This window comes from Furipterus horrens, unplaced genomic scaffold, assembly GCF_987537825.1.
Source record: "Furipterus horrens unplaced genomic scaffold, mFurHor1.1.pri manual_scaffold_2, whole genome shotgun sequence".
NCBI lineage: Eukaryota > Metazoa > Chordata > Mammalia > Chiroptera > Furipteridae > Furipterus > Furipterus horrens.
Genome location: NW_028327172.1, coordinates 157,457,806 through 157,473,655, shown reverse-complemented (window position 1 = coordinate 157,473,655; position 15,850 = coordinate 157,457,806). Strand labels below are relative to the sequence as shown.

The 15,850-nt window shown below is 37.9% G+C and overlaps 1 protein-coding gene across 1 annotated transcript in view; it reads right to left on the bottom strand.

Annotated features, from left to right (window-relative positions):
• Nucleotides 1-279: 279 nt before the first annotated feature.
• LOC150019797 (uncharacterized) overlaps nucleotides 280-15,850 on the bottom strand; it is a 35,214-nt gene continuing 19,643 nt past the window's right edge. The window contains exons 3-4 of the mRNA XM_090267373.1: nucleotides 11,619-11,701; nucleotides 280-629 (exon numbers count right to left, since the gene is read on the bottom strand). Of these exons, the coding sequence (XP_090123499.1) occupies nucleotides 587-629; nucleotides 11,619-11,701 (126 nt within the window). The 3' untranslated portion in view covers nucleotides 280-586. The remainder of the gene's footprint in view (nucleotides 630-11,618; nucleotides 11,702-15,850) is intronic.

Genomic DNA, 15,850 nt, shown 5'->3' with positions numbered 1-15,850 from the left:
GAGATGATCTACTTAGCTACGGGGAGAAAGGAATCACTCCTTCAGCTTAGCTAGTATTTATAAAATATCTGTTCTGTACCCAACATTGTACATGGAGATTTGAAAATGAAAAACATGGTCCCTTCACTCAAAAAGCACATAGTCAAGTTGAGAAGACATGACCTAAATCTAAAACACTAAGAAAATCAGACATCATGTGACAGGACTGCATAAATATTAATATATTTTGAATAATTTTATTTAATAAAAATTGTATATAATTCTTACAATGTGCCAGATATAACTACATTATAATATTAATTCTTAGTCCCCACTTTACAGACGAGGAAAGAACAGGCTGGAGAGCTTAAGGCATTTGTCAAAGTTCTCATGCCTAGGAAGAAGCTGGGCCAAATACAAACTCAGTAAGAAGGGCTCCAGAGTCTGCACTTTTCTTAATCACGAAAGCATGAGGCTTCTCAATAATGGTAACAATTATTCTTCTTCTTCCTTCATATGTACTTTTGTTCAGGGTTCTGAAGGAAAGTCAGTCATAAAATTCAAAAGCTCCTCTGAGAAATCCTGGCTGTACTGGGGAAGAGAGTAGTTAGCCCAGTACAGTAAGGATGTCTCTGAACAGCCTGCTAACCCTGTGGAGAGAGGTGAGAAAGGGTGAAGAAACAGTCACTAATGAGGTAGTGCTTTCCTGCTGCCAAAATGAAAGATAAAATTGAATCATAACTGCAATTAACAAATTAGGCTATAGATGGAGTGAAAAAATTAAATGGATGTACTGTTCTGTAAGTGCAAAAATAAATTAATTTCATCCCGTCAAAGTCCACTAGAATGTGGGGAGATTCAATATAGTCTTCTAAAGACTTCCTCCCAGAATCATACCATAAGAAAACAGCACACACACCACACCAGGAACAGATGTATTCAATCATTTTTAATGAATATGAAAAGTAGTTTGAAAAGAATAAATTGATATGTAGGCCTGGAAAACCTTTTGCTTAAAGCAATGAATTCCATTCTGGTAAAAATTTGCCAACTTTGCCACCTTATAAAGCAATTGCTGTCTCTTTCCTTTACATCTGAATTTTATGATTTTGGAAAATGTTCCTTGCAGCAAAGAGGCGATATTGCATTGTTGGCAATCTTCATGTAATAAATTTCTATTTTTGTGTTCTTCTCCTCACATATCTTGAATTATCCATGGGTCTATCAATTAAAACTTCAGAACACATTGTCCAAAACTTGTAGGAAGAGGCCTTATGTAGAGCCAAGTGGCATGTAAGCAAGGCAGCACAGTGAATAGCATTTGGGTCAAATTTTTTCTTCTAAGATAACATGCCAGTATACAACTGACCCTTAGACAATGCAGAGGTCAGGAGTGGCAAGAACAGTGCACTTCTAAATCCATCTATAACTTCCATCTCCCACAGTTGTCCCTCAGTATCTGAAGGACATTGGTTCTAGGGCCTCACAGATACCAATATCCACAGATGTTCAAGTCCCTTATATAAAATGGCACAGAACAATGTATATGGATGGCCTTCCATATCCGTGGATTCCCAACTGAACACTGAAAATACAGACCTGTGGTTGCTTGAATCCATGATTGTGAAACTCAGGGATACAGAGGACCAAGAGGGCCAACTGTATATTTTTGAAAATCCAGGATTAAGTGGACCCATGCAGTTCAAACCCATGTTGTTCAAGGGTCAACTGTAGTTTATTGTAATTTTTTTTAAAGGTCTTAAAATTATTTTAAAAAAACTAAAATTCAAAATTTTATTTAAAGTCTTTTTTTTCTTTTGTACGTTTTATTGATTATGTTGTTACAGTTGTCCCAATTTCTTTTCCCTTTGCTCCCCTCCATTCACCAGTTCCCCTCCCTCCAGCCCCCCCACCCACTTAGTCCATGTCCATGGGTCATGTATATAAGCTCTTCTCAACATCACCCTGTCCATTCTGCACCCTCAACTATGCTTCTTAATTCCTGCAACATTTCCCTCCCTCTCCTCCCTTCGCCCTCCCAGCTGACCTTCCCCCACGTGCTCCCCATACCTATGATTCTGTTCCTACTCTGGTTATCAGCTTAGTTTGCCTTTGTTTCCATTCCCTAGCTTCTGTTGTTGATAGTTGTGATATTGTTTTCACTTTAATATTCATAGTTTTGATCTTTTTCTTAAATAAGCCCCTTTAACATTTCATATAATAATGGCTTGGTGATGATGAACTCCTTTAGCTTTACCTTGTCTGAGAAGCGCTTTCTCTACCCTTCCATTCTGAATGATAGCCTTGCTGGATAGAGTAGTCTTGGTTGTAGGTCCTTGCTTTTCATCAATTTGAATATTTCCTGCCAGCCCCTTCTTGCCTGCAAAGTGTCTTTTGAGAAATCAGCTGACAGTCTTATAGGTACACCTTTGTAGGTAATTTTCCTCTTCTCTCTTGCTGCTTTTAAGATTCTCTTTTTATCCTTAACCTTTGGCATTTTAATTATGAGGTGTCTTGGTGTGGTCCTCCCTGGGTCTAGTTTGGGACTCTCTGTGCTTCCTGGACCCATATGTCCATTCCCTTCCCCAAATTAGAGAAGTTTTCCTTCATTATTTTTTCACATAGCTTTTCAATTTTTGCTCTCCCTCTTCACCTTCTGGCAACACTATGATTCAGATGTTGGCATGTTTAAAGCTATTCCAGAAGTTTCTAAGCCTCTCCTCATTTTTTTCAGTTATCATTTCCTCCTTCTTTACTGGTTGACTGTTTGTTTCTTCCTTGTGTTCCAATTTGTTGATTTGAACCCTGGTTTCCTTTCTTTCACCACTTGTTCCATGTGGCTTTTCCTTCATTTCAGCCAGGATAACCTACATCCTTAACCCGTCATGTTTAATTTTTTCTGTCAAGTCTGTGAGCATCTTTATTAACAATGCCTTAAACTGTGCATCTGCTAAGTCCTCTATCTCTTCATCTGTTAGGTGCGCTATCTGCTCCTTGCTTAGTTGTGTCACTGGGACTTTGATCTGCCCTCCCCTTCTGGGCCCTACTTCTCTGTCTCCTCATCTTGACCGCTTTCTGTGTTTGCCTCTGTGATTTGGGTGGGGCTGTCCCACCTCTTATGTTATAGGGGGTGGAGCCTTAGGTATTCATTAGTGCTGGCACCAGTTTCACCACATTTTGTTGCTGTATATGGGGGAGGGGTCTTAGAGGGAACAGCGCTGGCTCCTGCCCCTTTTCCAGGCACTTCTCCCCCTTCCAGTACTAAGCAAGCTGTCTCCTTTTCAAGACTGGTAGCTTCTTCCTCTCCCCCAACCCCCCATTGGCTTTCACAGTCAGAAGCAATGTGGCTCTATTTTCCTGACGCTGGAACCACAAGCTACATGGTCTGGTGTGGGGCTGGGATCACTTCTTCGGTTTAAACCCTATGAATGTGTTGTCGTGTTTTTTGCTATGGCTACTGCTAAACGTACGCGACCACTCCACTCCCACCAGCTGCACTGCCTCTAGCTATGCTGCCTTCCAAGCACCGCCCCCACAGCTGCTGCTCCACCTCTCCTACTTCCTGGCTGATTATTTCTTCTTTATTTCTTTGCTGAACTTCCCTGTAGTTTCGATTTTCTGGTTTATTTTATTTTATTTTATTTTTTAGTTTTGAAGTGGTTGTAAATGCCTTCTTAGTTGTGAGGAGACACAAAGTGTATATTTATGCCTCCATCTTGGCTGGAAGTCCTATTTGAAATCTTATATCTGGGCACAGGTGATTTATAGGATTCCAAAAGAAAGTCTAATAAATTCTCTTTTAAATTGACTTTTCCTTTAAATTATATCAAACGTACCATAATTATCTTAAAGTCTCAGCATAAGAGTGACTTTTAGGAGGTCATTCAGTTCATCCCAACTACCATATCTGGAAAGTTCTCACTAAACTATTACAGGAAGAGGTTTTTTTGTTTTTATTTTTGTTTCCATTCTGTTATGAAAGATTTGACCACACTCCTCACTAAACTACTCTGAACTACAAATGTTCTTCTTTCATTTGGAAGTATGGTAAGTTATCGTCTACTTCAGACTTATATAAAAATTATGATGCTAACAAGACAGAGACAAAGGAAATGGAATGATGAGGAATTTTTAGCATATAATGCGGGATAGTCTGAGTAGGACAATGTTGGCATGGGTGTGTGTGTGTATGTAGTCATGAACAACTGGAGTGAACTGACCAAAAAAAAAGTAGAAGCCAGTTAGCAAACAGCTGTTTCCTAGTTCTCCAATGCCTTCTTATTTGGCTCTCTCACCCTAGCATCCTTGCCAGCAAATTCTATGTGTGTCTAATCTTGGTTCGTAGCTTTGGCACATAGGAATCTCCTAGAGCCTCTTCATCTTAAGTGGCCAAACAAAGCAGGTCAATCCTCTGTGTCTCAAGTTCTTATTTCCCAGAATCATTCCAGGCATACTTTGAACTTCTTCCTAGGGAAACCTCAAAAGTTGTCAGGGTCCACCAAGAATAAATCCAAAATGTTCTGAGCTAATCTTGCTTAAGGCCAGACCTAGATATAATTGTCTTGTTAAAATGAATTTAATATTAGAATCTAGCTGGCTTCCAGATGGCATCTTTCATGTTTTTTATTTCCCATCTGCTATGGGAAGAATCTCTCTACTAGGATAATGTGCATTTCTACTTCCGTTGTTACTACTGTTACTATCACCACTAATAATAATATATAGCCTTTATACATACAGCATAGATTATGGACCACAGACTACTCTACATATGTAAGACCACTTAGTCTTCCTTACAGCCTTATGAGGTATGTTTTCTTTATTATCCCTGGTTTAAAAACTTACCCAAGATCACACAGCTAGTAAGGGGAAGTATTGAGGTTCTAACCTAGCAATTTGGCTATAAAATCCATGCTCTTATACCCTATATCATACAGCTTTTTCTTGTGTAATGCAAAGAATATTCCATCAAGACCAAGAACCTGGGTTTCCAGTTCTGTCTCTAATCCTGAATTAATTGAGTGACTTAGGGCAAGTCACTGACGGAATTTCCACTATATAATGAGACAGGCTCAATGACTAACTTTTAGTTATACAATGTTGTGATGATTAAATAGGTGCCTTTCATTATGAAACCTGATTTTGCTGGATGAGTTAGGGCATCTAAAGCTTGAAAATTAAATATATCTAAGGAAAGGAAGGCAACTAATAACTAAGTTAATCTCCTAAGCATTCTGTTATTTTCTCAAGTCATACTCTATACTGTAAGAACTAGATTAATATTTTACAGAGGAAAACACAGACTCAGAGATTGGTTGATTTATCTGAGGCCACACAGAAAGTCAGGATGAAGAGCCAGCATTTGAATGTAGACAAAGCCCAAGCACCTTCTGCCATATCTCAGTGCTTTCCTGGCATTGTCTTTTTCTCCCCTTAGTAGTAGTAAGCAGAGATTTAAAAGGTAATGTATTTAAAGAACCTAGCACAAGATCTTACAAACAGCAGACACAAGAAACTAATTTGGAGGTAAGGATGGAAGACAGGTGAATACCAATTTAGCTGTGCCAACAGATTGTAATTTTAAACCAAAGTGGGTACATTTTTGTGTAAATTCTCTAAGGTAGGCTGAATACCCAATCAAAACAAGTGAATTTCTGGAGGAAAAGTTTGAATTTATCCCTAAGTAAACAATGATGACATACCACAAGAATGCCAACATATGAGGTATTTCCAGACCACATACATGAGTTCTTGTGGTATTTTGATGCTGAAATAACTTCCTAATAATAACTCAGAAATATTTTGTTAAAAGGAATCTCCCTTTTTCCCTAGCCAGAATTTCACAAATAATAGAAATGAAAAAGGAAGTCCCTTATGTATCGACTACTTAAAGGAGGGCACAAAAATCAGAAACTACTGTCAGAAACTTAATAAGTTCCTATTTTGGTTTGAAAATGGACTCACTCATTCACTAATTCATACAACAAATAATAACTGAACACAAGGTATATACAAAGTACTATTTTATTATGAAGAGTTTTTGAAAAACGTGCCTGGGTCCCACTGCAGAATACTGACTTAGGTTCAGAAACCACTGGACCTGATGACCTTTAAGATTCTTTCCAATCCTGGAATTACTTTACTTGCAAATATTTTGTATACATACAACATTCAACAGGTTTTGGTGGGGGGCAGGCAGATGTATACATTAACCACCAACACTACATAGGGTAAAAACATTATTTCTATAAGATAGGTAAAGGTCCTCTTCCCCAGCACTAGGTACTCTTATTACTGACCCAGAGAAATTCATAGGAAATAGACTGAGATTACAGTTGATATACAACTGCAACTTAGTCTTTTTTCCCTGTGATTATTTTGACACAAACTCCACCGTATTTCTGAGTCAGGAATAAGGGGAACTGGCTCTAATGTAAGCACCAATTGTTGCAGAGGTGATGAGGAGGCAGGGGAAGGGCAGGAGGTGGTTGCACATTATCATACTGGTTCTCTAACTCAAAACAATCTCAGGAAGTCAGGCAAGTAAGTGTTAGCATTTTCTCTAACCTGGCATTTCATATACATCAGTTGTTCTCAATCCTATTAAACCATATGCCCCCTTTTTATGTAAAAGGTATGCATATACATTTATTTCAATTCCTCCTTTTTTTATCCTGAAATGAAAATGTATCAATTAAATACCCTAACAGTAATATAAAAGAAAATGAAATGAAAGTAATTAATAATAAATTATGTATTTCAATATGTATATGTTCGGGCACGACTATACTAAAAGATAATGAAGTAGTCAGATGCTTATACCTATTTATAATTAACACATTTAAATTTAAGAGAAGTAGGATAAGAAACCATTCCATGCAACAAGTACAGGAAAATGAAGCAAAGCCAAGTGATTTTCTGAAATGGTTTCAAACAATACAAAGTACAATTATCTCTTGATATGCAAGGTAGCTGCATTTCTGGAGATTTTACTGTTTTTTGAAACTATGCAAGAGTATATAAAACATTTAGTATTTATAGATAAAAGAGTTAAGTTATAGGCATAGATAATTATACAAAGGCTTTCTCTTCTTCACAAATACACCATATACGCGACATTGAAAAGCTATGCAGGAACCACACAATTCTTTGTTGTGTGGTTTGTCCTGTACATTACATGATGTCTAGCATCTCTGACCACTGCCTACTAAATCATTGAGACAAACTCAAAAGCTCTACAAAATTTCAAAATTACCTCTTAAAATTAGTACCTCCCTGTTGAGAACCACTGGTCTATATGAGCTTTCAGTGCTACAATTGTATTGTTACAGATTCTTGCCCTGGCTTAGGTAGTAGGTGGGCCACTGATGACCTCTGATCTCCGGCTATAGATTTTCTGATGTAAGGGTTACTTTAATTGAAAAGTCTAGCACACATCTATCCCAGAAGCTTCCAATATGAAATTTTCCTTTAACTGTTCCTTTTTATTTCTTTAGAAAAGTCAATAATAAAGCTATTTTTACCTATATAGCAGAATTAAAGACAGTTGTACTGATAATTCTGCCTCCCCTCTCTACCTCTTCTAAAAAATTACTTTCTCCTGAGTTTTCAAGGTAAGCAAGCTCAAACTGTGAAGCTATAACCATACTCTTTTCTCCATACTAATGCAAAGATACATACACTAATGCAAATAATCTAAAAGTTATTTAAATATGGTACTGAAATGTGTTACTGCATTGTTTAGTTATTTGGCAGAAGAATATCTTCCTAATTAAATTTTTATTAGGCTTCTATTAAAAGTAATTTACATTTCCTGATCAACCCAATAACTATAGCATGTGTTTTGGGGTACAGGCTGCCTGAGTCTGAGAAGTTGCTGACTACTGAGAATGACCTAAGTATTTTGAAAGTTTCAAGACTGGGATTTAGCTATATAATTTATTTTTGGCATTGAAAAAACTGCCATGCTTCCATATAGACTTTATGTTAAATTAACACATCATTCGTAGAAATACCAGGTATACCCTCAATTTAAATAAAGGTGATAAGACTTCTATTTACATAAAAGGATTCACAGATTAGTAGAAAATCATTACAGGATTCCTTTGGACATAAAACTTCTGAGTTATAATGCCACTTAAAAATTAATGAATAGGAGCATCCAGTCAAGATGGCACTGTAGGCAGACATGGCTTGCCTCTTCACACAACCACATCAAAATTACAGCTAAAATATAGAACAACCATCAGCCAGAGCCATCCGAAATTGAGTTGAATGGAAGTCTGACAACTACAGAATTAAAGAAACCACATTATTGAGACGGGGTGCAGAGTGTGGAACAGGCTAGTCTCACCCATGTGTGGTGAATAAAAATTCAGGTAGGATATCTCGGGAGCAAGGACTTCCAACCCCACACAAGGCTCCCCCAGCCCAGGGTTCCAGTGCCAGGAAGTTGAATCCTCACAACTTTTGGCTGCAAAAACCAGCGGGCATTGGGTCGGTGGAAGAAACTTCTGGAGACCCCAGCAGTTCCTCTTAAAGAACCTGCACATGGACTCACCTACTCAGATTCATGCCTTCTGAATGCCAGCACCAGGGTGGCAGCTTGAGAGGCACCAGTGGCATACAGGGAGGAACTGAAGTGTCTGGCACCAAGGCAAGCAGAGGCCATTGTCTCTTTTCTAAACCCTCCCCCCACAGAGCTGGCAAGCTGGTGCCATATCTGAGACTCCATCAACCTGACTAACACTATTTGACTGGCCATGGAGATCCCCAGAGACCCTGCCGCACCTAATTTACAGACACCACCCCGCACCTCCTAACCCTCCCCCCCATCCCCACCCTGCGCTCTGCCTGCCCACAAGCCAATTTTTCATATGAATAGCTGATCTTGGCTCATGCTTCACAACTTCCAAAATACTATCAAACAAACAACAGCTGGCCTCAGTGACTCGGGCCCAGCACTACAAGCAGTCAGCTTAGATTCACAGCTTGGCTTTGCCTGGGAATCTCCAAGCCCAGCACAAGTAGCAGCCATTTCAGATTGATTTATAGCTCAGGCTGGGAGCCCTTGGCAAAACACAGATGGGGGCTGACATTGGCCTGCAACACCCAGAAAACTCCAGGGTCAGCATACCCTATGGACAGCTACAGACCAAGCAGGAGCACCACCACCCTGCCCCTGCACAGCTGATTCTCCACAGCAGGCAGAGAGGTTGGGGATAAGTGCTCACAGCCAGTTCTTGCAGCTGACTGGCCTGGATAAATCCCTCCCATAGATCTGTCAACAGCAACAAAGGCTCAACTACAAGAGAAGGATATACTCAGCCTACATTAAGGGCACACATCAAGTACCCAGCTTGAGTGATAGGGGAGGCTGTGCCACTGGACCCAAAAGGCACTTATCATATTAGGTCATACTACCAATATATAGAGTCAAAGCAAGTCTACCTAATACACAGAAACAAACACAGGGAGGCTGCCAAATTGAGGAGGCAAAAAAATATGGCCCAAATGAAAGAACAGAACAAAACTCCAGAAAAAGAACTGAACAAATTTAGGTAGCCACCTTCTCAGATGCAAAGTTCAAGACACTGGTGATCAGGGTGCTCGGAGAAATGATTGAGTAAGGCCACAAAATAAAGGAAGAAGTGAAGGCTATACAAAGTGAAATAAAGACAAATATACCAGGAACCAACAGTGATAGGAAGGAAGCTGTGATTCAAATCAACGATTTGGAACAAAAGGAAGATATAAACATTCACCCAGAACAGAAAGAAGAAATAGGAATTGAAAAAAAAAATGAGGAGAGGCTTAGGAACCTCTGGGACAACTTTAAACGTACCAACAACCAAATCACAAGGGTGCCAGGAGAAGAGGAAGAGTAAGAAATGGAAAACTTATTTGAAAAAATAAGGAAAGTAAACTTCCCTAATTTGGCGAAGGAAATAAAACATACAAGTCCAGGAAGCATATAGAGTCCCAAACAAGTTAGACCCAGAGAGGACCAAACCAAGACATATCATAATTAAAATGTCAAAGGTTCAAGATAAAGAGAGAATCTTAAAAGCAGCAAGAGAAAAGCAGAGAGTTACCTACAAAGGGGTGCCTATAAGATTGTCAGCTGATTTCTCAAAAGAAACTTCGCAGGCAATACAAGACTGGTAAGAAGTATTCCACATGATGAAAAGCAAGGACCTACACCCAAGATTACTCTATCCAGCCAAGCTATCATTTAGAATGGAAGGGCAGACAAAGTGCTTCCCAGACAAGGTAAAGCTGAAGGAATTCATCACCACCAAGCCCTCATTATATGAAATGTTAAAGGGACTTATTTAAGAAAAAGATCAAAACTATGAACACTAAAATGACAACAAACTCACAACTATCAAAAACTGAATCTAAAAAACAAAAACAAACTAAGCAAGTAACCAGAACAGGAACAGAATCATAGGTATGGGGATTATTTGGAAGGTATCAGCGGGGACGTGAAAGGGGGAGAAGGGGGAATGGTGCAGGGATCAAGAAGCATAATTGGTAGGAACAAAACAGGGGGATGTTAAGAACAGTATAAAAGTCCTGGCTGCTGTGGCTCAGTGGATTGAGCGTCGGCCTGCAAGCCAAGTGTAGATGGTTTGATTCCCAGTCAGGGCACATGACTAGGTTGCATGTCAGGTCCCCAGTTGGGGGTGCGAGTGAGAGGCAACCACACAGTGATGTTTCTCTCCCTCTCTTTCTCCTTTCCCCTCTCTCTAAATATATAAAAAAATAAAATAAACAAATAAATAAATTATTTAAAAAAAAAGAATAGTATAGGAAATGGTGAAGCTAAAGAACTTACATGCAGAGCCCATGAAAATGAACTAAGGGGTAATGGATTGCTGGAAGGAAGGGGGGGCAAAGGGAAAAAAATGGGACAACTGTAACAGCATAATCAATAAAAAAACTTAAAAAGTAAATAGACATCTTGGAGAAAAAAATTAATGACTAAGTTAATGATTGAATATCCATTCAATTTCTACACATTATGAAAGATTTTTGTAAAATGTCATTGAAATAGTGTTCAGCCTCAATAGGTAAAATGATCATTTCAATAGATATTTAGTTTGTTTTTTCACTTCAAATTTCACTAATAAATTCACTAATTAATTTAACTAATAATGTCTAAAAGAAATCAACATTCCCTTTTTTAACAATCTTAATCTTTCTTCATATCTAAAATTAGTAAAAATTTCCCTTATAACCATGCACAGGGATCACCTTTTGATAAAGAACTAGACAAAGGCTTGTGTATGACCAAATATGTACGGTGGTTAAAATAACTCATATATTAGTATTCCTATTTTTGATCATTTTTTTATATAAACTTTAACAGTATGTGGACCTTTAATTTTTGTGTACTATGTGATGTGGGATCCACTTTTGAAATCAGTTTTAAAGCAACTGATCATATGTGCCAACTCTAAAATGCTCTGTGATTCACAAAATAAATAGACCTTATTAAATAACCTCAGAACAGAAGTCATATTTTCTATTATTAAACAGAGAATTCTGGTGCTGTTAAAAAAAAGAAGTAAATAACCCCACACATAAAAAATATGTAGCACATACAAAATGTATGATACAAATTTTTCACTTACTTGGTATTAGGATGTTTTTGTAGGGCTTTATCCAGGATGAGAGATGGAGCACTCCTCCTCCTTTCTGCTAGTGTTTTCATTTTCTGTTGAGAAAAGAATCATAATAAAGACCATGCAGCTTGTAAGAAAGTAAATGCCAATCTTCAATCAAATCCAGCAAGTTTTATATTGCCTCTCTTTGTCTATGAAGATGTTTGCAATCTCATCATGGAGATAAAATGATAACATCTAAACTAGGAAACTAAGTGTCAGCAAGTGGTACAGAAGTAAATTATTTTTTATGGTCTGAGAATAAGGTCAAATGCTGATCAGAGTATTTGGAGAAAGCTTTATCATAACCATTACCACCCTTTTCAGCTAACATACATATTGCTTATTATGTGCTAGGCCCTATGCTAAAGGCAGAACAGGATTATCTCATTTTTACTCCAAAATGTCATCAAAGTAGGTTCTACTATCTGTATTATAGGAAGGGTAGGCCCCAAAATGGGTTTCAAGAATAGACAGGATTTGAAGAGATCAAGTAAAGAGGGGAGAAAACAGTTAAAGCAAAATGGAGAATAGATTCTTACTCATTTAATAGACCTTTAAATATGCACAGATTTGGAAATACCTTTTCCAAATATTTTTTTTTTTACTGTAATATTTTTATAAAAAGGACTTTCACCCTGACTGGTGTGGCTTAGTGGGTTGGGCATCATCCTGCAAACTAAAAGGTCAATGGTTCAATTCCCAGTCAGGACACATACCTGGGCTGTAGGCCAGGTCCTCAGAATGGGGTGTGTGACAGACAACTGATCAATGTTTCTCTTGCACATCAATGTTTCTCTCTCTCTTTCTCCCTCCCTTTCTCCCTCCCTTTCCTCTAAAAATAAATAAATAAAATCTTAAAAATAAACAAATAAAAAGGACCTTTTCCCCTTTTTTCTAGGTATTCTATAAGTATAGAATTAACTGAATAATTCAAGTACTCTGTTTCAGAGGACCTTAAATTTGTGGTAAATGAGATTTTATTTAGCTTGAGTTATCCATGTAATTACTTTCTAAATTCAATCATATATTTAATAAATCTAGATAGACTAAGAGGGCCTGCCAGTGAATATGGATGAGTAAAATTAATAATAGTCACAAAGAGCCATGAGTGAAGTTCAGGATGTCTTACCAAAGTCATCCTTTTGCTCTACTCTACCACCCTTCCCTGGCCAGAGGTCTCACCCACGGCCTCAGGTCTAGGCCAGCCATGCTTGGGAACTGGATGCTGCTCTAAGAAGAACCACCTAAGACTAATCTGCTCAGTATCAGCATCACATGACGATTCATATAGGAACTGCTTCACAGTTGCTAAAATAAAACCTAGACCCTAGCTTAGGAAAGAGGTAGAATCATCCAGTGAGAGAGGGGTGGTGAACTTCTTTGGCACAGTTCTTATCCCCCAACTCACCATGCCCCTCAAGGATCTCCTCCAAAGTATTGGTGTCATCAGTGCCATGGCCTGAGGGTTGCAGTTTCCCATTAATCTTTTGGCTCACATGTGGAATGCATGCCCAAACCTCCTTCATATAGCTCAGATAGCAAATGAAACAATTATATAAAACATTAATAAAGGACAAAAAAACAGATAAGAAATGCAGAATAACACATTTCTCAAAAGGTTATTAACCATGTATCAGTTTCAGGGCAGATTAAATTGTATACAATTATTTGTACAATATGTATGAGTATTTGGTGCCTTCCTTCTGGAGAGAAAACCCACCCATAGTTTCATCAGAGTTCTATAATTGTCTGTAATTCCTCCCAACCCCAATGATTTTGATAGCCTTCTTCATATATTATAGCTTGTAAACCTCATCCACTGTTTCCATTAGTCACACCTCTTGGGAACATAACTCTCAGGAACCTAACGCCTCAAGGCTAGTGGGACTTTGGAGGTTACAGGAGAAGGGAAATTGGGAAGACAAGTACCTCCCCAAGTGAAGAGTCTCAATAATGGAAGACTGCATCAATTTTTACTTAGAAAGGTGGCAGTTGGTTCATGTGCAGATTTTATCTGGGATTCTGTGTCACCTTCAGGTCTGGGCTTGCTTCATGCTCACTATTCTGACTCCTTTATTCAGGATCTGTTCACTATGCTTTGAACTTTGAAATAATATGCCCAATCCTTTTAAACTTGTCTTGGTCCCTTAACCTTCTGACTCTCTGGACCTTAAGGTTCTGCCCAGCCTACCTTGAAATGGAGTGGGGGAGGGAGATCATTTCTGGACCTATCTCAGTAGTCTTATTTCTGCTGCCCGTAACTGCATGAAACCACTCACTATCAGCAGTTCCAAGCTCCTAAACTAGATCTTCATTAACATATCATTTCTAATTCTGAGCTCCTTGGCTTTCACATTTATAAAGAATTTGGAAAGGGTTCAAAAGACAGTCATAAAAATGACTTAAAATGTGGAGGGAAAAAAGGACCTATGGGAAAAGTTAAACTGATCTGAAATTCTTCATTTGGAAACATTAACAATCTCCAAGTTAAAGTAGAATTATAATATGGAGGATAGGAAGTTATCTTCCAAGGAAGATAAGGCAAAAAGAAATTGCTAAACTGTAGACTGTGAATCCAACTTGGTCTTGGGTAGTGGCTCTTTGAGATATTTACAAAAGCTATGAACTAAATTATGGACATAATTTCAGATGGCTCAGAAACTCACATAATATGAATTCCTTAAGGATTCATGAAACCCAAATATTAAACCTTCTGATATAAAGAAATCTTTCTGAGTTGATGGCTGTTAAACATGATAATCAAAAACGGGTGACATATTTTCTTCTGTAAAGATGCTTTTAAAATGGTTTCCCATGCAGACCTAATATAGAGGACCATTTTTATACATAGTAGTAAGATTGTGTTTTCTTAGTTATAACATTGCCAGAATGGAGTGTATCTACCTCATCTAGTGTACTCATATTCAGGAAAGTGCAATCAAACTACAGGCAGAATATTATTTTTGAGATCCTATTGTTTGTACTGAAATTTACTTTACCACTAATGAGATATGCAACTCAAGGCAATCCAGTTACTTCTCTAGCCCTCCATTTCCTTATCTAGAAAAAGAAATTTTGACCTACATAGTTTCTTAGGTACCTTCTATTTCTGATATTCTCATGTTAAGTGTCCACCGAAGGCTCACCCTGGATTTCCAAGAAAATAAACATTACCTACATTACACATTTAGAATTCAGAAGATTCACTTCTCTGCTAAGTAGTAAGTCTTAAAAGTTGCCAACATGAGGGCTTAATAAGTAGATTTAGGTATTAATTCATTCAAAATACACAGATCTCTTTTAAAAAAATATTTTATTGTTGTTCTGTTACAGTTGTCCCAATATTCCCCCTTGTCCTCTTCCACCCAGTTCAGTCCCCATACAGCTCTCTCTCCCTCTTTTTTTTTTATCCTTACCCAAGGACATTTTTCATTGCTTTTACAGAGAGAGGAATGGGGTGGGGAGGTAGAGATGGAGAGACAGACAGATATTGATGTGAGAGGAAAACATCAATTGTTTGCCATCAGTTGCCTCCTGTAAATGCCCCAACTGGGGATCAAACCTGCAACCCAGGTATGTGCCCTGACCGGGAATTGAATCCACAACCTTTTGGGGTACAGGAAGACGTTCGGACCAACTGAGCCACAGCAGCCAGGGCCAGATCTCTTTCTTCTGCTCAAAAGTATAGCAAAATAAAGGGCCAGTAGTAACTTTTAAACAAATTTGCACATCAAAGAATTTGTTCTCAGGCAATAAAGACTTGGATTTTCTTTCTGTTTATAATCACTGTGTGAAATAGAATGCATGGAAATAGAATAAGGCTACTGATTACTTTACAAATGTGTAAGAGTATAAACTTGTCGGGATAGGTTGAGACTATCCTTATATTAGTACCAACAAATTTATCAGTTGTTCAGTAACAGTAAAGACTATGATTCTTTGCCTCACAGGAAACAGAAAGTAGATTTAAAACTGTATATTTTCTGTGTTAGCTTAAAAATCACAACCCACAGTGTGATTTTTCAGAATATCCATAAGAAAATGGTCATATCCAGATGACCTCAGAAATATTTAATGTCATTCTGAAACGGAATATTTTTAAAAGACAATATTATTTTCTAAATTGATAAACTACACATTAGGCAAAAATTCAATTGCTTTAATCTTTTGGGAACAATTTTCTTTATATCATACACTTT